This window comes from Cucurbita maxima, unplaced genomic scaffold (assembly GCF_002738345.1).
Source record: "Cucurbita maxima cultivar Rimu unplaced genomic scaffold, Cmax_1.0 Cma_Scf00005, whole genome shotgun sequence".
In the NCBI taxonomy this organism is placed as follows: Eukaryota; Viridiplantae; Streptophyta; class Magnoliopsida; order Cucurbitales; family Cucurbitaceae; genus Cucurbita; species Cucurbita maxima.
Genome location: NW_019272021.1, coordinates 6,270,251 through 6,294,553, shown reverse-complemented (window position 1 = coordinate 6,294,553; position 24,303 = coordinate 6,270,251). Strand labels below are relative to the sequence as shown.

The window sequence follows — 24,303 nt, the reverse complement described above, 5'->3', positions numbered from 1 at the left end:
GGTTTTGTGCCACGTTTCATCAACTGCAAGTCATCCTTGAGTCTCAGTTCACGAGCTTTTGACTGATGGCTAAACGTAGTTTCCAACGCAAGCCAAACATCACGTGCAGTAGAGAGACCAACGACAACAGCCATGGCTTCCTCAGTGAGAGAGGAGAGCAGGAGACAGAGAAGTCGTTGATCGGCTGCTCTCCATGCCAAATATTTGGGGTTGAATGTTGAGGAGGTTTCTGGTTCAAAGCGAGGTGGTGGAACCATAGTTCCATCGACATAGCCCAGCATGTCTTGACTCTCAAGAAGAGGGAGAAGTTGGCTTTTCCAAAGAAGATAATTGGAGGAAGAAAGTTTGATGGTGATCATATGGATTAGAGTATTGAAAGGAAGAAGATGATAACAAGATTCGGAAGCCATAGAGAAGAAAGGATCAGGGTTGTTAAACCGAAAGGGCTCTGATACCATGTGAATGTTTGATTAATCCACCACACCCAAATGGTGTGAGACTTCTCTTATTTATAATCATTTACAGAATACAGAAATAAGGTAAATTACAAATAATAAGGAAATAGCGATAAAAGGAAAGAATAATAAATGAATACAATATATTTGCATTTAGTAAAAGGGAAAATATGGTAACCCGTAATGTAAGGCAAATATCTAGATATTTGCCTTATAATGAACGGTCAACTATCCTTAACAGCAACGATGTAAAGTGCTTCTGTGGAAGTTTCAAATGTGATTTGAGTGGACATTGCATGTGTGGAACATGTGACCAAAGGTGTTTAAATCAATTTGTAGTCGTTATGATATAATATTGAAAACGGGAATTTATGCACTAAAAATTTATTTGAAATGTAAAAATTTCACCGATGAAAATTGAAATAAGAATTACTTTTTCTTTCTTTTTAAGTCCTGAATTTTGAGTCGGGATCAAACAAGGAAAGGTATCACAAAAGAGACAAAATCAATAGTGATTTAAGGCAGGTAGTTCAAAAGAGCAAAAAAACAATAGTGATTTAGGGAGCGAGAATAAGTCACAATTCAATGTTGATAAATAATTTGACAAGTTGTTGGTTGTTGATGAATGAAAGGAAAAAGTGAAAACTGTGGGTGGGTAGGTGAAACGACCCGCTTTTCGAAGGATTTGAGATCAGACCGTTACTCACTGATGCAAAAATAAGTAAAAAAGCGTAAATTTTAAAGCTTTTAAACGTGCATGTACATAAAGCAAATCTAGATTTAGTATGACATTGTTTTGAAACACATCACAAACTGACGATCCATCCATAAATACAAAGATTTAAAGGGTTCGTAAAGGAAACATAACAAAGGTGGTACAAGACATCTATCTAGCACAAAACTCCATGGCCCTTAGCTCACGTGCACACCTCTACCTTGTTCGCTCCATCAAGCCTAATCTGAAAGAAAAGTCAGAATAGCATAGATGAATACATAAAATATATTCAGTAAGCACCTTGCTAGTAGTTCATAGTTTGATATCAAATTTTAATTATCTTAGTTAATTCATTCGATGAGGATTCGTCCCTGGTTATAAGCGTCTCGTAGGCTACACGCTAGGTTTACAGAATATTTATTCTAAAGTTGTTTAGATCTCCCCGTTTGAAAGTTAATATAAAAAGTAATTTAGGTAAATTTAGTCCTTCACTCTTATTACTATTTCCTAATTTTCACCCATTCATTTGGGCCATTTACTGTTTTCTCATGGGCCTTCACACGATACTTTTGGCCCACTGAATTTTCTTATTAAAAAAGGCCCAAAAGCCCAAAAGCTTCACGCGGATCCAAAGGCTCTGAAACTACTGATTTGAATCCCCATTTTTCAGGAATTCTACAAATTCCTCTATGTATCGCTGATGAAGCTTCGTGTCCCCAAAAATGGCGGACATTTCAGTAGCTCGCCTTCTAATCTTCTCCCCTTCTTCGGAAGCCATAGCTTCTTTCAAAGCTTTGGCTATGTCTTCTCCACTGAAAGATCCATCCTCTTCCTTTCTTTCAACTTCAACTGCCACTCCCTTCTCCACCAAAAGCCTCGCATTCAGCGGCTGATCCACGATGAACGGCAACAGAACTAGACGATGCCCGAATTGCAGAGCTTCAATGGCGGATCCCCAACCTCCGTGAAAGAAGCACCCTCCGATCGCCGGATGCCCTAAAATCTCCATCTGTGGGGCCCACCCCATTCTCACAATCCCTCTCTCCGCCGTCCGATCCTGGAAACCGGCCGGCAGCGCGTCGGAGTCCCCCGCCCAGTCCGGTTTCCTCAGAGACCATAGAAATGGCAGCTCCGACAGCTCCAAGCCGCGGGCTATTTTGTGTATTTGATCCTTTGTGAGCTTGCACTCGCTTCCGAATCCGACGAACACCACGGATTGGGGGCTTTGATGATCGAGCCACTCGAAGGTCGATTTCCATGGCGAATCGGCCTCGAACTCTGATTTTTGGGGCTTTTCTGGAGGAAGAAACCCTAGAGGAATCACTCTCTTTCCACAAAAAATCGAGTATAACTTCAAATAATCAACATCAAATTCGTAACAACTACGAACTGCAATTGCTCGACTACCGGAAATAATCTTCGTTACCCTTTCGCGATCGCTCATACCAGAATCGTTCTTCTCAAACAAATCAGCATGAATTTTGGCAGCTTCATACCGCCTGAACGCCACCGTGGATCCGCTGATTATCGGCGGCGACATCAGGCTTCCGATTTCCGACAGAGGCAGACCACTCCCAAGAACATGAGCGAAGAAAGCAAGAAATCCAGGCGAGAGAACGCGAAAGAAAACAATCGGAATTCGAAATTCTCGAGAAATGTCACAGATCCAAGTAGCATTGAAATCAACGATCATCCAATCCGGCGGATTAGGATGATCGGCGACGAATTTTCGAACCGACGGCTCAGCGAGATCTAGAGATAGTTTCAGAAACGGAATTTTGTCGAACGGAATGTCGACAGTGGCCTCTGCACCTTCCGGCAAGGGGTCGCCGGGGAGTTTGGGGAGTGGAATGGGCACCAGAGTTATGAATGGCGACAGAGATGGAGGAATTCCGGGGAGTCTGTTGAGATTCTTGGGGGTGGAGATGAAGGAGACATGGACGCCAGCTTTGGCTAAGGCTAAGGAGAGTTGAAAATGGGGCATTAAATGGCCGAAGGCCGACCATGGAAGAAGAACGACATGATCAGCTTTCTTTTCCGCCATTTTTGTGAGCTTGAGAATAGATGAAAGTGGTTTGGGTATTTATTGTTAAAATCGAATCAACCAGGAAAGTGTTTCAACGGGAGTTGCTTGTGTGAATGCGTGAATATTGTAAGCTTGGAATACGTGAACCTTGCTTATTTATTTATTATTATTATGGGATTATTATGGAATACGAGAAATATGGGACCCACGATTCAAGTAAATCTTTAAACGTCGTGTTTTGACTAGGAATAATCGAATTGTTGACTTAGACTTAAAACAAAAAATAAATCTTTAAATAAGAGCTCTTACTATTGACTTTTGTGTCCCGAGAAGAATGAAAAAAAATAAAAATAAATGTGAAAATAATTAAAATTTCCCTCCTTCCGCCGTTGCCGCCGCTCAACGGTGTCGCCGCCGTCCCCCGGCAGCCTTCATCTTTGCCGGTCACCATTACTATTCTCTACAGTATCCATTCCAAATTTAAGTCTCCACATCTCTCTCTATAAATACACAATTTTCGTCTCATTGATGAACCGCCGTGTAATCCCCTTTCTCTTTGCTGTTCCACAAACAGAACCGGGGAACCGGAATCTTCTCTCTCTCCGACCGCCATGGGGTATCCCGTAGGCTATGCCGACGTATTTTTCTCCAACGCCTTTCTCCATCTCCTCATCTTTCTCGGCTATATTCGAAGCCTCATTATTTCGCTCTTCCGAATCCTAGGGCTTCCCGATTTTCTCGAATCCAGCGTCGTTTGGCCTCAAAATCCAACCCCGACCATCGACGATCATTCCGTATTGCCGATCCCAATCGAGGAATTCTTCCCCGTGGTAAAATTCTCCGACATTTTCGACGCCACCGGAGCCGGATTTCCACCGGAATGTTGCGCCGTTTGTCTCTGTGAGTTTCAGGGCGACGAGGAGGTTAGGTTTTTGAAGAATTGCAAACACATTTTTCATAAGGAGTGTTTGGACGGATGGATGATTCGAGACCAGAAAAGCTGTCCACTCTGTAGAACTCTGATCGTGCCGGAGGAGTCGATTCCGCCGCTTGTGGATTTTGCCGGTTGTTCTGAGTTTTCCGGCGACTATAGCCAAGTTTAATTTTTTTTTCCTTTTGTCCCTTAATTAGAAATATTGGTTCTTAATTCTGAACCAAAAGATTGCTGGTGGGTGATAAATTAGATTTCATTCCCCCAGAAAATCCCAAAGAAAGGTGTGTTTTTTGTCCGCTTATGATATTACAACTGGCAGATTTTGATTAAAATCCCTCCACTTTAATTTTTTAAAAAACTTAAGAAATATTAAAAATGAATACAATAGAATAAAGAACTATATATATATATATCCTACCAAGACGAGGAGCCATGGTCTTTGATATGCCTCTAGCACAACAGATATATATTTGTTTCAAAATGATCTTTTAGTATAAAATATATATATCCTACCAAGACGAGGAGCCAAGTTCAAATTTCTCATCCCCGTCCCCACGTATACTGAAAAATTTCAAAAAGTAATCAAATCAATTTATAATTCAAGTTAATTTAATAGATAACTTCATAAGAATATAAAGTGTATATATATATATATAATCAGTACCATCTGTATACAAATAAAAATATGTCAAAAGTGAAGTTCAAGGTAGATGCTAACTATTTTAGTAGTTGGTTGCACTGATGCTACAAAGTTCATTATGGACAATTGGTTACCTTGAAAAACCAACCAGGAATGGTTTTCAAACCTTTCAACTGCTCTTAACATTATTTGCTTTATGGAACAGTGACCAACATTAAGGCCATGAAACTACCAAAACTAAGTTGAAAAATGCCTTTTATCACACACAGATTGAGCAAGATAATAAAGATGGTGAAGGGTACCGATGTTCGAAGCTGCTGTGAAGATAGTCTACAGCAAATCAATTCTCCCGCTCTCTACAAGTGATTTTATAGGCTTGTAGCGAATAATGTGTAATACATTGGCCTCCATCTCAAAAGGTTCCTCTCTGTAGAATTTGATATCCTTTAGAAAATAGTCATTTATAATAGCCAAAAAAAATGGAAACGACAAAAGGAGTAAAATGATAAAAAGGAGGAAAAAGAAAAGTTACACTCTACTAGATGCCCTCTCTTCCTCATCCTCAAGCTGTATATGTTCAAGATATTCCTTACTTTTGCAGACCACAAACGTGTCCAGTGGAGGTTCTGGAACTGAATCAGACAAAACCAAAATCATGAACATTCAAATAACATGTAATTAATGAAATTTACATCAATAAAATTTCACACATGCTGATAACTTCCAAAGGAATACGATGCAGAAATAAGCCGAATCAATATAAGAAAAATGAATGGACCAAAATGGTAGGTTTTTAAAAGTACGGGGACCAAAATGGACATTTTGAAAAATATAGCAATCAAAACGAACCAATGATAAAAGTTCAAGAAACAAAATGAACCAAGGCAAAAAATATAGTGACCAAAGAGTATTTAAACCCCAAAAAAAAAGAAAATCTGACGGCTTATAAAGCAGGACAAATTCACACCATCTGACGAGACATCCAACTAAGAAGCATGGGAGAGGAAAAAAAATATGGCGGCAGATTGGAAATAAAAATCCTACATGAGAATTGATCTGAACTATTCTACATATTGACTTTAAGTTACTCTCGTGCCAATACATTGTCAGAGAACATCACGTGGAAGTATCTAATAAGTTCTAATTCCAAGTACCTATGCAATTCTTTGAAAAGCACCAATGATAGGAATACTGAAAGGAAGCTAAATCTTTCGGAACCTTAACTTCTTAATTATTGCAATTCCATTATGAACTATTTAATCAAAGAAGTTCATCAATGCTCTTTAACGAACCAAGACCCAATGATTGATCTTACTAAAGGAATTGCACCGTGTCCACATACATTACCATCTGCAGATTCAAATTGAGGAATACATAACATGAATGTGAACATTAAAAAAACACACAAAAAAGAAAAGGTGAGAGAGCATGTGATTCAGTGCTTTATGTAAACAATCAAAGAATTTATTTTGAAGGTGTTTGAGTACCCATGTCATCCTCTTCACTTATTATAGATTGCCTCAAAATGTCCTGATAATTATTTGGCAATTTTGATAGAACACTCTCATCAAAATGTTTTTTCATATCATGACTACACCTGCGCCACAACATGAATGTCAGAAGAAAAAAAAAAAAAAAACTAGACCATTAGAAAATGAACAATATGATATAGCATTCACCTATCAGTAAATGTTATCTCTTCCTCAGAAAGCCGTCTGAAAAGTTCATCCGACTTCAAGATATAGAGCATGTACTTCTCAATCTGGGGGAGAAAGATTGTTTTAGAATTATGGAAGTGAAATAGTAGCATACATGGAACTTAAGTTGGAGAATTAAATCGATTTTCAAGTTGGGTCATGATCTGTTCTCTATGCTTGTGTGGAATGTACAAAAATATGATTTCAAACGCAATGAAATCATTATGAACTTACATGAAATATAAAATGGAGAAAAGGAAAAACGAGAAACAAAAGCATAACTACTGTCTCCAAACAAAACTAAAGTATAGTTAGGTTGTACCTTCTGTAAGCGAATCCTAATATATGATCTCAACAAGAACTGTGTCCTATCTAAATCCATCTGATAGAGTGATACAATTAGGGGATCGATGCCACTTCTTGAATATTCCTCTATAGTATCTTCCTGAAAACGGATGAGAATGGTATCAATGTCAGTAATCTATGAATAAGGTAAATGGACCACACAATTGAAGAATTATTATAATTTAAGAACAATGTATCAATATGTATTTTTAGTTTGCTACCAAGAAAATCTGTATGATAATTTTGTGTGTGTGGACAATTACCAATTCTTTTTATAAATTTATAAAATAAATTTTGAGTATCAAATATATGGACTAAAATTGCAATTTCAGAAACTGGATTTTATGTAAATGAAATCTTGAATTACTAAAATTCCAGAGGTGATATTCAATTATTCCATAAATAACAACATCGGGATTGCATCAGTTGTGATATTGCAACTGATTTTCTTTCCCTAAAATTCCTTGGGAACTAAACAGGCATTAAGGCAGAATTCTGGAATACCATTAATTGAATCTGCTCTTTGATTCTCCCAACCAAAGATGCCTCAAAGGGTAGAATCTCAGGAGCAGCTTTTTCATTACGCCAGGCCCTCTTTAGAGGCTCAACATCTGTCGTTGGAGTGAACGTCTCAAAATCATCAGTTTGCGACACCGACGCCCCTCCCAAACTTGATGCCATATTGTTCAATTATTCTGATGACTCTCCCAGACTGTTTTCTTATCAATGCCTAAACAAATTGAGATGAGAAGTCCAATCAGAACTGCTGCCAATTGGTGTTTCGTTGTGACTTAGAATGGCAAATGTAAATCAACAATTCGGAATTTTCTACGTCTTATTACCCCCTTTTTGGTGTGTCTGCGACTATGAAATGGCAGCTACATTGAAGACAAGTGAAAAGTGGCAAGGTCAATGGCTTCTCAATGGGAATGACAACAAGATAGGGAATAAGGGCCCTCCTAACCCAATACTAACGCTCTCTGACCTCACCTCAAATAACAATGTTCAAATAAGCACAAATTACAGGCTTGGATAGCTGTAGAGTTAAACTGAGATCAGAATGATAGGAACCAAAACATAATCACAATGCATTGGAATATGAAAGGTAAAGAAATTTACAAGATAAACAAGTAATTCGAGGTACTTCAAACCCTAATTCAGTAACCAAAATAATGTCTAATTTCTTCCTTCCTTACTCCTCTATTTATAACCAAATATCCTAACAACTTCCCTAACTAATTACTAATATATCCATAATAACATTATGATAGAACCTCAATTCCAAATACAGAGACGAATTTCATTCTAAACTCTTGGTTTGAGGATTCTTTAAAAACCTATAATTTTAGTAAAAAATCAGGTATGCGAAAGACAAGTCACGAGTGGGAGGGGAAAACAACAGACTGATTTCTAGGTTAGTAATCCAACTATTACCAGAGAAAATTACAGTTCAATCAAGAAACTCAAATTCATCAGGAAAGCATCCCCCGCGACTACAAGAGATTTGAGGGAAAACTAAGATGACACCCTCACCTTCCCGTCTCCCCCAATCGCAAGCTTCCTAGCTCAAACATAAACCCCTCCCAACAACAGAAGAAAAAGAACAGTGAATTCAGCAAAACCAGTTCTGAAAAAAAAATAGTCCATATGAAATTCAACGAATACTCACGAAGAACGAAGCAGATAGCGAAATGGAGAGAATGGGTGCGTCTCGTCTTTTGGGAGAACTGGAAGAGCCAGAGGCAGCGAAATGGCGCCAAATGAAGAATGACGATGCGCTCCGGCGGGTTTTCAATTTTTATTTACTAAAAAGAAAAGAAAAGAAAAGAAAGAGGGAAAAATCAATTCAGTGAGTTGCTGTATCTGAATTTTAGTATTTGTTCTAAATTTTAATATATTATAATTTAATGTTTTAATTTAAATTTATAACATTTATTTACTACCATGAATATTGGTGGTGTTAAGATTTAATAAAAATTATAATATAAATAGATCAATAAACTATAAACTAATTACGAACCTATTATGATTATAAGCTACAAATTCGACATAATTTAATAATATAAATTTACATTTAATTTTGATGAAATTTTTTACGATAATAATTAAATCATTAAAAATTAAATGATTACAAGTTAATTTGTTCAAAAAAAATTAAAATTACAATAATAAATAATTATAAATACTCTTTTGTAATTACTAATTTGTTATTTTTTTATGAAATTTTAAACAATAAGTTATTGAAATTAAAATTTTAAAGAGTAAAAAAAAAATTTAATTGGCTACCAATTCTCAATTAAATTTTGTTTAAAAAAATTAAAATTACAATAATAAATAATTACAAATACTCTTTTGTAATTACTAATTTGTTATTTTTTATGAAATTTTAAACAATAACTTATTGAAATTAAAATTTTAAAGAGTAAAAAAAAATTAAATTGACTACAAATTCTCAATTAAATTTTGTTTAATTTTAAGTGCGGCTCCGACCTTCATCAAAGTCTTTAAATTAAATATATATAATTTTAAAAAGAATATATTTTTTTGTCTCACTTATAATTTCACTAGGCAGGTAGGAGTTGCTCGTGTCTCCAGCCTAAATGGGTGAAAGTCTAACAGAGCAATGTTGTGTAGGGTAGAAGACCTACGGATCGTGAAATTCTTCTTTTGGAGAAGTAATGATTGTATCTAGTAAAAAAGTATCGGCTAACTTTGTGCCAGTAGCCACGGTACTTCCTAGTATGAAGGGAGAATGAGAACGAGATTGGGCAGAAGTTTCTCCATTTCCTAATCAATTTATTAACTATTCAGTCACAAATGATGAACAAAGTCAGAACAGAAACCAATCAATCATCCTTGAGATAGCTAAATACACAAATTTACAAGCAAAAGAGAGTATTATTAGCAGCCTAAATCAAACGAATATAATCTCACCAATGAACATAAGAAGAGAAACATACGTTCTGGGAATCTGCTTGCTTCGTGGAATAGAGATTCTAAGAGAGCTTTGTTCTTCATAGGATCAAGAATTCCAAATTTATCATGATTATGAACCAAGATTTGAGTTTCATTTTTCTCTTACCGAGGCACTCCTTTGTGAGTTTGTAGAGAATGAACGGAGATCAGGAGCTGTGAGATCTCTGTGGTCCTTGCGTATGCTCCAAAGTATCTCTGCACATCTCCTCATGCTCGGCCGACTATGCCTCCGGGGAGCCAAGCATTGTAAGGCCAACTCCAGAATCTTTTCCACTGCTGAATGATTTGCAGCTGTTTGCTCTAGATTTGGGTCCAAAATTGTGCTGGCCTCTCCTTCACAAAACTTCTTCATGGCCTACATTTATGTCAACTCAGAGCAGTGTGTGAAAGAACAAATGATAATGAGTTTCTCACAATGGTACGATATTATCTAGATTGAATTTGTATTCACATGATCTATTTTTTAGATTCTACTAAAAACTACGTACCAATAGAGATAGTGTCATTCACCTTTATGTACTTATTGTATACTATATTCTGTTAAGAACCACCAACCTATATAATAGTATAATATTGTCCACTTTGAGCATAAGCTCTCACAGCTCTTTTTGTTTTCTCCGAAAGATCTCGTATCAATAGAGATAATATTTCTTACTTATAAACTCAGGATCATTTCCTTAATTAACCAATGTGGAACTCCCTTTCAACAATTCTTAACGTATTCTCTACGGTTATGATATATGATCCTAAATTAGTAGTGAAATGAAGAGAGAGAAAGTCTCACCCATTTTGGAGTGATCCGCTGGTCAAGTTCTCGTTTGGGTTCTATGGGGCGCCTGCCTGTGACTAATTCAACCAACAAAACACCAAATGAATAGATATCACTCTTTTCAGTCAGTTGGTAAGTTTTGAGATATTCTGGGTCCAAGTAGCCAGCAGTTCCTTTGACTTGAGTGGACACATGGGTCGCATCGCCGTCTGCTGCAAGTCTTGCAAAACCAAAGTCCGCAACTTTGGCTCTATAATTCTCGGTCAAGAGAATGTTGGAAGACTTTATGTCTCTATGAATGATGGGACGATCTACACAAAGCAAGTATAGTCAGACCAACAAGAACCAGAAGATGTATGATCTTATAAGATCAACAGCTATAACGACTCTACATTTCAACGAAGATACATTAAGATTTGAGTTTAGAATGTGTTCTTCAATAAACAAGTTTGGAAGAATCATTAATTGAGCATTTTTCCTTAAAGCACTGTACATGTTTTGTTTTAAAAGTGCCTTTGGCCCATAGAAACACTTTTCAGCCTCCCAAAAGTCATTCCAGACGCGCACTAGGTTCTATATAGTTAAGATGAGTTGAGCACCAAATCAAATCCATACCTGTATACATATGAAGATACGTTATTGCATGAGCCACATCGGTTGCAATGGCGAGCCTTGTAGCAAGGTCAAGAGTAGTGCCATGGATGCCTGCCATCAAGTTTGGTGATTCAGATAAGAGTACTAAACTGTGTAGTTTAAAGAGAGGATAAAGCTGAAACAAAGTAACTCACATTCTAAGTGCTCTCTGAGTGTCCCATTCGGCACATACTCAACAATGACGATTCTTTCATCTTCATGTTCCAGATAACCATAGAACTTAACCAGATTTAAATGTTCTACTTGTGCAAGTGTTTGGATCTCGCTTTTGAACTCCACGCCCAAATTATTATCATATACACTCTGCAGAGAAAGAGGTTATGAAAGAAAAAAAGAAAAGAATCCACGTTAACAACAATGAACAGAGATGGTGATTGAAAGCAATAAGCCATAAACTGCTTAAGAATCAAATTGAACCTTCTTGGCACGTTTTATTGCCACAAGAACTCCATCAAGTTTCCCCTTATAGACAGCCCCAAAACCCCCTTGACCAATTTTTGAAGATGCAGAGAAGTTCTTTGTAGCCTTGCGGATTTCTTCTATGCTGATCCTTAAAGATCCAGGCTCTCGATCATGGGCAGCTAGATTTGAACTGAAGTGGGTTTCTCGCCTAGATCCTTGATTTCTTTTGCTATTATGACTGGAAGCATCTGAATTACAGAGATATAAAACACACAAATTCATCCTAAGATCACAATCGGAATAAGTGGTTTACTGCTTATTTTCCCTTTGAAAGAGAGAACAATTTGAATCCAGACAGCCCACGAAGACTGAAATTGGTAATTGCAGTTTCTTAACTGACTCAATTTCAGGAACTTTCTAAATGATTCGGAAAATCCACTTGTTCCTATCTTCCTCTAGTCATCTAACAAATAAATGATATAATTTAATGCGCAAAAGACAAAGAGTTTCAAATCTCAATGTATCACAAGGTTAAGAAAGCCTCTATCTCAGACAATCTTCGATTAGAAGAAACAGATAAGCGAGTCTTGGAGAATATGTTTTTGCAATTACCAAGAACAGGGAATTTCCAAGTTGAGATAGTGTAGAAAACAAGCAATTAGACTAAAATCTTCACCAAAATTTCAGACGAACATCCACGATCCAAAAACCAACAGAAAAGAGATAACATTAAACAGTAGGTTAATAGCTCTGAAAAGACACCGCAACGAGACCTATTCATTCATCTTCACTACCAGTTTCTTAAAAGATAAACCAAAAGCTAACACAGGTGATCCAAGTCGTTCTCATTCCCCAAGCTTAAAATCAAGTATTACCTAAAGAATGACGAAATTCGCTACCAATACCAAAACCCGGCGAAGTTTCCTTCTCCGGCGGTGTAAAGCAAGTAATGAAAGCTCCGGCGACGGACCGTGCAGCGGATTTCACCGGATTAAGTCGGGAACGGGATTCCATACCAGCGGACACATCGGGACTGGGCAAGTAAGAAAGGTAAGGCGATCGACTACAACGGGAGCTGGGGTTCCGCCTCTCACTGACAGAACTAGAATTCCGCCGCTCACCGCTGGAGCTAGAATAACGCCGCTCACCGCCGTGCCACGGACTTGAGCTCGTCATTGGCGCTGACAGAGTAAAACCAATAAGACCCTCAGAAATGGCGGTACCTATTAATGTTATTAAGTTAAAAAATAGAATAGAAAAGAGGTCGACGACGCTAACGTGCGCTAGCGTCAAATTCAAGATTTATGCTGATTGGTCCGTCAATGCCCTTCTAATGTACGCCGTTAAAGATACCCACGCGCGCCCGCGTGAATGTGTTTGAAAATACATTTTCTTTAAAAAGTTCTCTCCTTTTTTTTTTCTTTTTTTTTTTTTTAATTCCATCCATCCAAAAAAACACTATTTAATAACATATTATATATATAAACTTTTCCATTTATTTAACAAATAAATTAATTATTTTTTAATTTCAAATTTTAACGTATTAAATTTTTTTTATCATTTAAACATATTTATAATTATTGAACTAAAAACTTTCAAATTCTTACCATAAAAAAAACGATATATATTAAAAATTATGGAATAAATACTCAAAATTTTTAAATGATATAAATTTTGTTAAATAATAACGAAACTTTCTAGGCTGAAATTATTATTTCAATTATGGCGAGAGAAGGAAGGTGACACTTAGATTATAAGTTAATCAAAGAGGGAGATGGTGGGGTTAGGTTGGACATTGCCAATCACATCTAATTAATGATTTTGAATTCATAACTCGGGTATGACGTGAAAATTTAAAACATTAAATTTTAAATTTAGAGTTTATAATTTATCATCGTTCCTCGCTTGAAAAATGAACAATTTATAGACTTAAAATCTTCATTGATTAAGATATCATATATTCATTCGAGCATAATTTAATAAATAAAACATCAATTATCATAAAAAAATGGTTATACTCGAACAAATATCGAGATATCCTATGGTTTAAATTTAAGTAAATAAATAATTTTGAACGTTGAAAATGAGAGGACTTGGCCCTCTACGCAACTGCAAGGCAATTTGCGGATGATGGCGGGCTGGACATTAAATGCGTCATTTTTTAGATTTTTTTATTTATTATAATTTGAACTAAAATGAATAAAATAATAATATTATTAATTACCAAAAAAAACTTATTATTATCGTTCGAAGCATAGATCAACTTAGAGACGTATGTTATCCACCAAAAGATTAGAGGTTTGAAACATTAACCTTAACCTTAAATATTTTGTATAGGATTAGAATGTTGTTGTTAGTGGGTATCTTGTCAATAGTTGCTGCAACTTCAGACTTTAAATGTCGTCGAAGGTTCTTTTTTCTATGAATCCTTATATATGTTTGAGTTAAACTAAAAAAGTGTTTCTAATGAAAATTTTACGAGCTATCTATGTATTGTTTTAGGCAAATACAGTATTTTTAGTTGCACGAACCACTAACTCAAACATTAAAACATGAATCGAAAACCCTAAGTAGAATTAGTGAGTCGTGCAATAGGCGACCAATGTGTCCGATTCAGGGCCACTTGAATCAGGCGTTGAAGCGCACCGCACCCATATGATGAATGTGAATATAGTTGAACACGATACCGTGTCAAAGAAGTTGGGCTATTTTAATAAATTTTAAAGTCGGCTAAATTAAATGTATAATAAAGAAATTATTTGAATGTAGAAAATTTCACCTAAAATTAAATAAAATACGGTTTTATTATTCTCCAAAAATATGAATTATATTAATGTTGAATTTTATTATCTGTTAATCAATTAAAAATAAATAAATAAATAATGATATCCTAAAAAAGAAAGACAATATCATGTGCGATAACAGGTTGTTGAATTTTGTTTACATAATTAATACAAATTAATAATTTAATTGAAAAGGACCAATCGAAAATGATTGAAATCCAGAATTTATAATATATATTAAATAGATACGTTCCATTTAGTCGGTGATTCTTGACATAAATGGGTGGTTTTATTTCATAAAGTTTAATTAATTAAAAATAAAATAAAAAAGCAAGCATTAATTATAATTTAATTTTTTTTATTATATAATTTAAGTAAATTAATTAGATAAAATATATGTCACATCAGAATATAAAATATTATCTAACATATAACAAAAACACTATTGCATTTCATTCACTTCATGAACACTGCTTTCTGTTGTGGTAGGTCCAAGGAGAAAAGCTGTTCATTTTTCTTTTTCTTTTTCTTTTTCTTTTTCTTTTTCTTTTTCTTTTTGTCCATTTCGTTATGATTTTTTCTCAACGTAATATCGATTGTCGCGTCTGTTCGTATCGATTTTAGAGACACAAGCGGTATTCAAAAACTTTTGATTAAATTCAGCACAATAATTAGTAATCGAGCGAGCTGTATGGCAAATCGGCGTCCTCAATCAGCTCTTGAAAGCGACTCGCGTGGATTGAAGTTGCAGCCCAAGATTGCACTGCTCAGTACAGGCGCCAATTTCTTCCTCAGACGATTCTCTTAATCGGTTCGTTTCGATTTCATCGCATTTGTTCTTGATCAATTCGTTTTTCCGATTCATTTTGAGCTTTTCGGTTTTTGTTAATGCTGTTGCTGATGATTCTGTGATCTGAGTTTGGCTTGTTTTGCTGATTAGCGTTTTAAATTTCTGTTGGATAGTGGATTTCTTCATCGTTCTTGATGGAAGTTATTATTATTATTATTATTCAAACCTATGATCTTAGTCGAGTTGAACTAAGAAGAACATGTTGGGTTGTTGATGACCAAATGGTTTTTGTTTCCTTGGGGGTTGTAAGCAGCTGGGGTTTAGAAAGAGATTTAGAGGGGATTTAAGAACTTTTCTGGAGCTCTAGCTATGGCGGTGGAAGCAAAAATGTAAAGGGTTCACTGGTTTTTAAATTTTGCTATGTGCACTTCTAATGGCTGCCTTTGAAACGTCCTTTCTGTTCATTTGAGCGAAACATGAGATGTTTCTCTGTGTTTCTTTTCTTTGTTAGTCAGTGGGAAAGTGACTTCTCAACGCCTTGTTGTTTTCATTCATTTATTTTACCGAATCAAAGTCTAATGGACACAATATTTATGATATCATTCAAGTTGATTGGAAGTACTTTTGCATCTTGTCTATGTGTTCATTATGAAGCATTCAGTGGTTATTTGTAGTATGGTTTGGATTTGGCTCAACTGTATGAAGTTTAAATCCCACTATAAGAGAGGACGGTACCTAATCGGGTTCGTTACTCGTGCTGCTAAGATTTTTAGTAGTTATGTGCAATTTGGCTCTTTGATTGTGAAGTCTAGTTCATTTGAGGTATTCATTCGGGTCTATATCTCACCATATCGCCTACTATTTCTTGAAGCTCGATCTCTCCCTTGGATGAACCATATAGCCAAGAGAAACCATGAACCAGAATAGAAGAACTTGTCCCACCCATGAGTAAATATTTCGTAGTAGCCTCATTAAACCGTACATCTTTCTTGGTATATCCAGATAATAGGTAGGAGCATAAACTGAAATATTATGGAGCTACAAAAATAGTTATTAAATCATTAGCAATGCAGAATAACAAAACTCTGTACAATGTACTCTATGAATAGAGAAATACATCTAGTTGACATAGTAAAATAAGAAAGAAGATTTCGTTATGGTTATGGTGAGATATATGGTGATTGTGGGAAGTATGACTAAAGTTCCTCCTTTCTACATCCAAAACTATTTGCCCATACCAATATGCAGTTACGAATATATTGGGGTTGTTTTTAGAATCTCGAGTCGTGAGAATTAGCTTTGTTCATTAACCAGACATTTTGGAAGCCATAATCGTTGTCTCCTTCCGCATTGATGAAATAGAATTTTGCTTGTTGATCTTCAAGTTCTATCCCTGTCTCCTTTCTTGGAGAAGAATTTTCATGCCGATATTGTCCTCTTTCGAACTTCCCTTCAAGGTTTTAAAATACGTCAATTGGAGAAAAGTTTTCACACCCTTATAAGGAATGCTTCATTCCCCTCTCCAACCGATGAGGGATCTCACAATCCACCCCCTTGAAACCCAGTGTCCTCATTAGCACACCGCCCAGTGTCTAGCCCTGATACCATTTGTAACAGCTCAAGACCACCGCTGGCAGATATTATCTTTTTTGGGATTTCCCTTTTGGGCTTCCTCTCTAAGTTTTAAACCGTGTCAACTAGGGAGAAGTTTTCATACCCTTATAAGGAATGCCTCGTTCCCCTCTCCAACCGACGTGGGATCTCACAGTGACTCAGTTCTTCTTCTATCTTTGTGTGTTTACCGTCTGTTCTTCTACTGTCAATCTGTATTAGTTCTTTGTCCCTACCGTCTGTTCTCGAAGTCTGTGCACAACATTAGGCCATATAACAGGAAACCATGTTCTAACAGCTGCTGGGTTGGATCAGAGAAGTCATTAAAGAATGGGAGGCTGCTGCTGTTCGACCCGAAAATCTCACTCGGATGGAACTCCAGCATACTACTATGTTAGTTCGTTTTCCTTTCCACACGATCACGAACCATTATTGCACCTGTTCTCTTTAGGCCAATACTAAGATCCAAAATTCGCTCCTTTCTGCAGTGCCCGCTGTCTATGGAGGAGCGTGAGTCATCCGAAATTCATGGTGGCTCAGCGTCCATGCTCCTCGGTGCAGGACATGATTTGAACCTGGATTTGTCGATACCGAACACTTACCGAGCCCCTCCAACACCGCTCCCGTATGATGCAGCTTTGAAATGTCCACAACCGAAAGATCTCAACTCTTTTAAAGAAACAAAATGTGGATGCAGTTTTAAAACTTCATCAGCATTGAAAATTGTTGGGGAACTGGATTGTAAGTTCCAAGACAGCCCTTTGCTCGGAGGCCCTCCACGGAAACTCGATCATTCCAAGTCGAAAGGCAATACTCCTACTCCGGTCACCGAAGAAGAGGATGTCTGTCCCATTTGTCTTGAAGGTGAGTTGCATTGGCATCTATAGAAACTGATACTCTTCTGCATATCATTCTTCTTTTCACTTATCAAATCACCAATTCATGTTTAACATTGTGTCTTCTGTGTAGAGTATGGTTCTGAACATCCAGAAATTATCACAAAATGCAAGCATCACTTTCACCTCGCTTGCCTTCTCGAGTGGACCGAAAGAAGCAATGCCTGTCCTATCTGCGACAAGGTTTGTTCTAACGAGTTACGAGTATGCTGACAGAATTCGAATCTCGATCTTGCTAGCTATAACAATCCAAGCCCACCGCTAGCAGATATTGTTCTCTTTGGGCTTTCTCTCTCGGGTTTCCCCTCAAGGTTTTCACACCCTTATAAAAATGCTTCATTCCCCATTCCAGCTGAGGTGGGATCTCACAATCTACCTCCTTTTCTGGCCCAACATCCTCACTGGCACACCGGCTCGTGACTGGTTCTGTTACAATTTGTAACAGCCCAAACCCACTGCTAACAAATATTGTCTGTTTTGGCTCGTTACATATCGTTGTCAGCCTTACGGTTTTAAAACCTTGAGGGGAAGTCTAGAAGGGAAAGTCGAGAAGGGAAAGTCGAGAAGGGAAAGTCCAAAGAAGACAATATTTGTTAGCCGTGTGTTTGGGACGTTACAAGCACTGTCCATCATTTACGTTGCCATAGATGACAATTTTCCAAGTTCTAACTTTAACCTGACTGTTTCCGATTCGTTCTTCCAAAGCTGATCGAACTTTTTGGTCGATTTTTTATGCAGGAGACGATATTTGAGCTACCTTGAGTCTGCAGAAATGAGAAACTTCACTAGTCCTTAAAATTCAAGCTTGAGCTCAGTTCATCACTGCGTTCAATTACAGGTCCATTTTCAAAACCATGGCTGTATAGATAAGTTGATTGCTTCATAGCTGCAAATTCGAGATATAAATTGTCGTAGGCAGTCGATTCGATACATCGGCCGAGGAAGAAATAATGGTCTGGTTCCTCATGTTGTTGGATGTTCATGCATATTCATTCTTTTTTTCAATATTTGATCATCAATTCTGATGGAACTCTTGTAAGATTCATACATGTCTTTCTCATTTATCTCTAGCTTTATGATCTCTCCAACTTTGTCATACACTTCTATATTCAAATCTAACAATAAGAATTTTAGTCTTGATACTTCATTTATGAAAATTTAGAGTAGAAATTGAATTATTAGTTTGAAATTTTAACTAATATAGATACGTATCGTTGTCTACCTCACAGTATTAATATACGTTAAATAGGGAGAGGTTTTCACACCTTATAAGGAATGTTTCGTTCCCTCCCCAAGTCAATTCTTTCAATAAATGGTATCGGATTCAAACATCGGGCAGTGTGTCAGGAAGAACGCTGGACTCCTAAGGGGTTGGATTGTGAAATTTCACATTGGTTGGAGAGGGAATCACTCCTAAGGGGTTGGATTGTGAAATTTCACATTGGTTGGAGAGGGAATCACTCCTAAGGGGTTGGATTGTGAAATTTCACATTGGTTGGAGAGGGAATCGAAACATTTTTTTATAAATGTGTGGAAACCTCTCTTAGTAGACATGTTTTAAAATCGTGAGGCTAACGACAATATGAAATCGGATAAAGCGAACAATATTTGCTAGTAATGAGCTTGAATTATTACAATTTCGAATATGTCACTTGATGTCACCTGACCCATCTAAGTCAACTTACACAACGGTTAAAATGTTCATAAAATTCATTATTTTTTAAAATTACAATATTGTCCTCGACTTTTTTAAAATTACAATATTGTCCTTGACATTTCATAAACTTTTCCAAACCATCTCTGGCTGCACTTTTCTAGGTCGTGTCATAATTTTAATGGTAGTTTTTAAAAATTTATTAATATATCAAAATAAAATTATAATATTTAAAAAGTATAAGGTTACTTTTGAAATTATTTGCAAAATTTATTTTTTAAAATTTAGCGAAAGTTAAATACTAGGGTAGTTGAACTAAAAATTAGGGATTAAATTATGCTTATAAACCTTGAGGAAAAAGATCCATTTCTTTTAATACAAAGATGCCGTCCCTTGTTTGATTCGAATCTCATCTCTTTCTTCCTTGTTCCTTGTTTGATTTGAACTTCGAAGAAGATAACCGGAGGTTCTGACAAACGCCGCCGATTTTTGGAGCTCATCGTGCAAATACGATTTACAAGGCTGAAATCCTATGGTATCCTCTAACGATCTTGACGTACGAAATCAATCGATCTAGAGCGATTCTAGTCGTGTATTAGTATTTAGTAATCAAAGAGACGAAGCGCGGGAGATTATTTTATTCTGGTTCCAGAATTCGATGTTCTTGATCTCATTGTTAATCTCTTCCCGCCAAAAAGTTTTGATTATCCGAAAATTTAGCTATGGATATATACTTTTATTCCTAGTCCACAAATCTTCTGTCTCGTAGTCTTTTTGCTGCATTACGATTTTTTTTTCCCTCTTTTATCGTTCGAAGGAAAATTTATATTTGTTTTTAGAACTCGAACCATCAACAATCAATGTTGTGATGGTTCATGATGGTTAATGGGGCTGCAATAGGGTTTGCGAGGATCTTTGGGAAAGCTTATAGCAAGTTGTCGACGAACTAGGGTGTTTTCAGAGTAACGCCTATTGACTCAGATAGTGCGATAAGATTTATTGTTGATGTTTAGTTTAAAATGCGTCCTGAAATTCGGTCGAGAATGAATTCGACTGGTTTGAATGCTTAAAAAGGGACCCTTGTGTACTAAGGCAGTTTTGGTCTCAAGACTCTGAACTAAAATGACTTCAGACGAGCAAAATTTTGATTTGTTTAAGCTATTTGTGGCTGTGCGAGATAAGGGTGGTTATAATGTTGTATCGAGGAAGGATCTGTGGGATCTGGTAGCAGAAGAATCTGGTTTAGGTTCTATCATCTCCTCCACGGTGAAAGTGCTGTACGTTGAGTATTTGAATGTTTTAGAGAGATTTCTTGAAAGGGTTGTTGAGGATAGAGACTCCACAAATAGTTGCAGCAGTAATGGAGACAGTACAGGCTTCGGACTCAATTGCTTGCCGCTGTATATTCAGTCTTTGAAGAAGAACAATGATTTGCAGGACTCAAATTTTTCGGTATGTGATGATAGGATTGTGGTTCCAAAGACTGATAGGGACAATCATACTGCTGGTTGTGGGGAAACCTTTTGCCAATCAAATAAGAGCAAGCCGGACATTCATGACACAAGTGACTTGTATGAAGATGAAGACTTTAGCCTGGAATTAGCATCCAATGTGGACGAGAATTTTGATGACATTGAGAAATCCCATAGTCTAAACATTCAGAAATATGAAAATGCATTAGTGGACGGAGTAGAAAGCAATGTGGAGTTCCCTTACGACTGCAGAAAGTGTGATGGTTATGATTCTGATAACAAACAAGGAGTGTCAGTCGAGGAACATAATTTTAGCCATGAGAAAAAGTGTGAGTCCATGTTAGGAATGGTGAATTGGATCGCAGAAATTGCAAAGAATCCATGTAACCCTGTTATTGGGTTATTACCTGAACGTTCGGAGTGGAAGTCAAGCGCAAATGAAGAGATCTGGAAGCAAGTTCTTCTGATTCGAGAGGCAATGTTCCTGGAAGGACATATTAATTCTTATGCTGTGCAGGTATATTTCTATGAAAACTTGATCTTGCAAAAATTATTCACATGAATATTATTCCATCCTACTTATAATCATAACATTCAGTCTGAAACCATTTTGTAAAAGAGATATCAACATGCCGCATGTATAGTGCTGTGCTCTCCCTTGCTTGATACTTTAAAGTGTGAGTATACAGTTCAGTGCGCTAGTGCTTGTGGTCTGTGTCTATTGCAGCTCTACAAGCACTTGGTTCGTTTTATACTTGTGAAAAATAGCCACGAAACAACCTATTGTGTAGTTTTTTGAGGATGATTGCATGGCTTCTTCCTTTCATGTTTTTGAAATAATTGTTTGGCACATTATTTAGTGCCTCACCTGTTTTCTGCATTGGTTGATGTAAAAGTTACTATATAGGCTTACCGTGGTTCTTTGTTCGGGTTTCGGTTTTATGGATAATCTTGTCTACTTGATGCAGCACCATCACATTCTATGCTTATTGTGTTAGTTCGCAATTAATGTTCTGTGTGACCAGGAATACAAGCTTATGAAATACACTGTTAGTATTTGAATCTTTTTGCTGCAGTTTAGCATTCTGCATGTTTTCAGTATGACAATATAGGTTACGATGCTTATGTTCTTCAAAGAATGCTTAAAAATAGAAAACTTGGCTACAGTTACCGATCTCTTTAGCGTGTAGTTAATGCATGGTAATGTTATTTAAGCGTTCCTCTTATTATAATATCAGGACATACATGGAGGCTCCTGTTACAAGCTAAGAAAGAGGACAAAATCCGGGAAAGTATTTCCTTACGGGATGAGTAGTGCTCAAAATCTTGTACTGGGGACGGGCAACCGACTAGACCAAGAAATTCTTGTAACAACTGATTCCTGGATGCCAGTTTACATGGGGACATCTGCCTCAAAGCAAATACGTTTAGGGCCAAAGTTTCAAGTTGAAGTACCAGAATGGAGTGGTATAACATCTGGAAGCGACTCTAAGTGGTTGGGGACACTGGTTTGGCCTTCAGATAATGATAGCCAAGCATATCGCCATAAAGACAATCTCGTTGGGAAGGGGCGGGAAGATTCGTGTAAATGTCAGGTACGCGGTTCCCCTAAATGCACTCAATATCATATTTTAGAGAAAAGATTGAAAGTTAAGATGGAAATAGGCTATGCATTCTATAACTGGAAATTCGATAGAATGGGGGAGGAAGTACGACTTTGTTGGACCGGGAAAGAGGAGCATAAGTTTAAAAGTGCGGTGAGGTGTAGTTCTGAATCTTTTAAGCAGTCTTTCAGGAATCATATTTCCAAGTTTTTCCCTTACAAAAGCAGAGAAGACATAGTATGCTACTACTTTAATGTCTTCATATTGCATCGCAGAAGATTTCAGAACAGATTCACTCCAGAAAACATTTGCAGTGATGATGAACTGGAATCTAAGTAGTCGGAAAAAAACCTCATTGGTAAGTCCATAACTGTGTAGAGATGGGAAAATCAGGATATTTTTCTCTTTTCTTTTCCTTGGTTTCATATACATATTTGTTCAGTTACGGGTTGATCAGTGCATAATCTGTATATTTGGGAAATAATAGCTGGAAGAGATTCATGTAGTTAGTTTTGGGCCTTCTGAAGTGTTTTGTGCTTTCATACAACCCCTTCATATTCCTAGTTGCAACATAAATGAACATGTTCATTTTTTTTTTGGCAAGGAGTCTCTCTCTCTCCCTCTCATGATCTTCTAGATTCCCTTTCTTTCTTTCTTCTTTTACCTTGTTAGCCTCAAATCCTTTTCATTCGCCCCTTGTAGTGCCTGAAGAACATCCAATTCTTGACAATGTAGAAGTTTTTTCCCAATACACTCAAACCATAGGATGCACACCTCCTACCTTCAACTGGAAGGGGTATGTTTTTGCTTGCTGGGGTGAGGTTTGGATGTCTTTTGATACAGTTTCAAGAAAGGAAACATTGTTTGATAAGCTTGTTACTAAGAAACCTAGGTGGGTTTTGTTAAGTCACTCATCAATTTCATTAGATTTTGTGTGTATTTAGATTACCCAAATGCTTTCCTTTTAGAGCTTTGGAACCCAAATGCTTTCCTTTTAGAGCTTTGGAACCCAAATGCTTGTGGAGGTTGGAAAAAACTAGTAGTTTTGGACTTTTCTTGCTAATGAATGTGATATTAGCATGAAAAAACTAATATGTAAAATTACAGTTCCTATCAAAATTGAACGAGAAATCCTAAAATGGAAATTTTGCCCCATGGTTTAAGTTGATGCATTCCCTTTGATTCATATAATTCTTTTAGTTTGAATTAAATAGCTTGTTTGATGAGATTTCTTAAAAGAATTAGTAATGTTCTTTTTTTTTTAATCATAAAAAAACTAAAAAATCTTAAACATCATGAATCGTGCTTAAATTTTGTTGTAATTCACAAAAATTTCAATTGATGATGAATTTTGGTTCGAGTTTACTCTCCCCTCTCTTAATGGTAACAATAGACAAGTTTCCAGCTTTACTTCAACCAGCTCTTTGATTGGCTAACTGGTAAAACAATCTCACACTAAAACTAAAGATTTGCTCGAAAAAAATAAAAAACCAACTAAAACAACTTTCAAAGTAAGAAATGTTTGGAATATATTGTATTTTAAAATAATAAAGATAAAATCGAAGATCCTAATTTTCAAAAAGTTGAGTTGAGAAGCCTGACAAGTAGGAACAAAGTTCAAGTCTACCGGTCTGTTAGGATGCCTCAGCTGCATACATCACTACACTTCCACTTGACACTTATCGTGATGATAAATGGCTCATTTCTCAAAACTTTTGTTCTCTGCCCCTATGGTTGCTCCATCCCCATAGGGGCAGAGAACTCATCGCTGTCTCAACAATTATCCGCTTCGCACTTCTGTTACTCCATCCCCTAGGGGCAGAGAACTCATCGCTATTTCAACAATTATCTGCTTCGCACTTCTGTTGCTCCATCCCCAT

At 36.7% G+C, this 24,303-nt stretch overlaps 6 protein-coding genes across 23 annotated transcripts; 3 read left to right on the top strand and 3 right to left on the bottom strand.

The window, feature by feature from the left end:
* Window positions 1–1,681: 1,681 nt before the first annotated feature.
* Window positions 1,682–3,214, bottom strand: LOC111479274 (putative UDP-rhamnose:rhamnosyltransferase 1). Its single transcript, XM_023123824.1, has one exon. It carries the CDS (start codon window positions 3,212–3,214, stop codon window positions 1,814–1,816), a length of 1,401 nt encoding a protein of 466 aa, XP_022979592.1. The 3' UTR covers window positions 1,682–1,813.
* Window positions 3,215–3,517: 303 nt separating this feature from the next.
* Window positions 3,518–4,646, top strand: LOC111479288 (E3 ubiquitin-protein ligase RHA1B-like). The gene has a single exon (XM_023123845.1). It carries the CDS (start codon window positions 3,808–3,810, stop codon window positions 4,297–4,299), a length of 492 nt encoding a protein of 163 aa, XP_022979613.1. The 5' UTR covers window positions 3,518–3,807; the 3' UTR covers window positions 4,300–4,646.
* Window positions 4,647–4,821: 175 nt separating this feature from the next.
* Window positions 4,822–8,614, bottom strand: LOC111480093 (DNA replication complex GINS protein SLD5). 5 transcript variants are annotated; one of them, XM_023125048.1, is made up of 9 exons: window positions 8,482–8,614; window positions 8,346–8,392; window positions 7,655–7,690; window positions 7,317–7,542; window positions 6,790–6,912; window positions 6,450–6,532; window positions 6,258–6,367; window positions 5,303–5,402; window positions 4,822–5,197 (listed from the first exon to the last, which is right to left on the bottom strand). In XM_023125048.1, the coding sequence occupies exons 4-9, from the start codon at window positions 7,491–7,493 to the stop codon at window positions 5,101–5,103; spliced, it is 690 nt and encodes a 229-aa protein (XP_022980816.1). In that variant the 5' UTR covers window positions 7,494–7,542; window positions 7,655–7,690; window positions 8,346–8,392; window positions 8,482–8,614; the 3' UTR covers window positions 4,822–5,100. The 5 variants fall into 5 exon arrangements, with proteins under 5 accessions (XP_022980816.1, XP_022980817.1, XP_022980818.1 ...); XM_023125049.1 differs by lacking the exon at window positions 8,346–8,392 and adding an exon at window positions 7,803–7,848; XM_023125050.1 differs by lacking the exon at window positions 7,655–7,690.
* Window positions 8,615–9,576: 962 nt separating this feature from the next.
* Window positions 9,577–12,837, bottom strand: LOC111479865 (calmodulin-binding receptor-like cytoplasmic kinase 2). The gene is made up of 6 exons (XM_023124719.1): window positions 12,489–12,837; window positions 11,629–11,861; window positions 11,346–11,514; window positions 11,173–11,262; window positions 10,573–10,868; window positions 9,577–10,143 (listed from the first exon to the last, which is right to left on the bottom strand). The coding sequence occupies exons 1-6, from the start codon at window positions 12,787–12,789 to the stop codon at window positions 9,880–9,882; spliced, it is 1,353 nt and encodes a 450-aa protein (XP_022980487.1). The 5' UTR covers window positions 12,790–12,837; the 3' UTR covers window positions 9,577–9,879.
* A 2,028-nt stretch (window positions 12,838–14,865) lies between these two features.
* LOC111479610 (probable E3 ubiquitin-protein ligase RHB1A) lies at window positions 14,866–18,781 on the top strand. Of its 3 annotated transcripts, XM_023124361.1 has the most exons (6): window positions 14,866–14,881; window positions 15,021–15,207; window positions 17,096–17,190; window positions 17,286–17,661; window positions 17,767–17,876; window positions 18,432–18,781. In XM_023124361.1, the coding sequence occupies exons 3-6, from the start codon at window positions 17,128–17,130 to the stop codon at window positions 18,453–18,455; spliced, it is 573 nt and encodes a 190-aa protein (XP_022980129.1). In that variant the 5' UTR covers window positions 14,866–14,881; window positions 15,021–15,207; window positions 17,096–17,127; the 3' UTR covers window positions 18,456–18,781. The 3 variants fall into 3 exon arrangements, with proteins under 3 accessions (XP_022980129.1, XP_022980130.1, XP_022980128.1); XM_023124362.1 differs by lacking the exon at window positions 14,866–14,881 and having other exon boundaries at window positions 14,930–15,207; window positions 17,113–17,190; XM_023124360.1 differs by lacking the exon at window positions 14,866–14,881 and having other exon boundaries at window positions 14,931–15,207.
* A 901-nt stretch (window positions 18,782–19,682) lies between these two features.
* Window positions 19,683–24,198, top strand: LOC111480131 (AT-rich interactive domain-containing protein 2-like). Of its 12 annotated transcripts, none has more exons than XM_023125105.1 (4): window positions 19,683–21,336; window positions 22,058–22,414; window positions 22,485–22,581; window positions 22,699–22,782. In XM_023125105.1, exons 1-3 carry the CDS (start codon window positions 20,470–20,472, stop codon window positions 22,578–22,580), a joined length of 1,320 nt encoding a protein of 439 aa, XP_022980873.1. In that variant the 5' UTR covers window positions 19,683–20,469; the 3' UTR covers window position 22,581; window positions 22,699–22,782. The 12 variants fall into 12 exon arrangements, with proteins under 12 accessions (XP_022980873.1, XP_022980872.1, XP_022980877.1 ...); XM_023125104.1 differs by having other exon boundaries at window positions 22,702–22,781; XM_023125109.1 differs by lacking the exon at window positions 22,485–22,581 and adding an exon at window positions 23,126–23,215 and having other exon boundaries at window positions 19,684–21,336; window positions 22,702–22,781.
* Window positions 24,199–24,303: the final 105 nt, after the last annotated feature.

Coding starts and splice junctions, on each gene's coding strand:
- LOC111479610 (XM_023124361.1), top strand. CDS start 17,128: ATGGGAGGCTGCTGCTGTTCGACCCGAAAATCTCACTCGGATGGAACT. Junction 17,191..17,285: donor GAACTCCAGCATACTACTAT/GTTAGTTCGTTT, acceptor TCCTTTCTGCAG/TGCCCGCTGTCTATGGAGGA. Junction 17,662..17,766: donor CTGTCCCATTTGTCTTGAAG/GTGAGTTGCATT, acceptor TCTTCTGTGTAG/AGTATGGTTCTGAACATCCA.
- LOC111479274 (XM_023123824.1), bottom strand. CDS start 3,214: ATGGCGGAAAAGAAAGCTGATCATGTCGTTCTTCTTCCATGGTCGGCC.
- LOC111480093 (XM_023125048.1), bottom strand. CDS start 7,493: ATGGCATCAAGTTTGGGAGGGGCGTCGGTGTCGCAAACTGATGATTTT. Junction 6,913..7,316: donor AAGAGCAGATTCAATTAATG/GTATTCCAGAAT, acceptor ATCCGTTTTCAG/GAAGATACTATAGAGGAATA. Junction 6,368..6,449: donor GAGATAACATTTACTGATAG/GTGAATGCTATA, acceptor GTTGTGGCGCAG/GTGTAGTCATGATATGAAAA.
- LOC111479865 (XM_023124719.1), bottom strand. CDS start 12,789: ATGACGAGCTCAAGTCCGTGGCACGGCGGTGAGCGGCGTTATTCTAGC. Junction 11,862..12,488: donor CGAATTTCGTCATTCTTTAG/GTAATACTTGAT, acceptor TCTGTAATTCAG/ATGCTTCCAGTCATAATAGC. Junction 11,515..11,628: donor CAATAAAACGTGCCAAGAAG/GTTCAATTTGAT, acceptor CTTTCTCTGCAG/AGTGTATATGATAATAATTT.
- LOC111480131 (XM_023125100.1), top strand. CDS start 20,470: ATGACTTCAGACGAGCAAAATTTTGATTTGTTTAAGCTATTTGTGGCT. Junction 21,337..22,057: donor TTAATTCTTATGCTGTGCAG/GTATATTTCTAT, acceptor TTATAATATCAG/GACATACATGGAGGCTCCTG.
- LOC111479288 (XM_023123845.1), top strand. CDS start 3,808: ATGGGGTATCCCGTAGGCTATGCCGACGTATTTTTCTCCAACGCCTTT.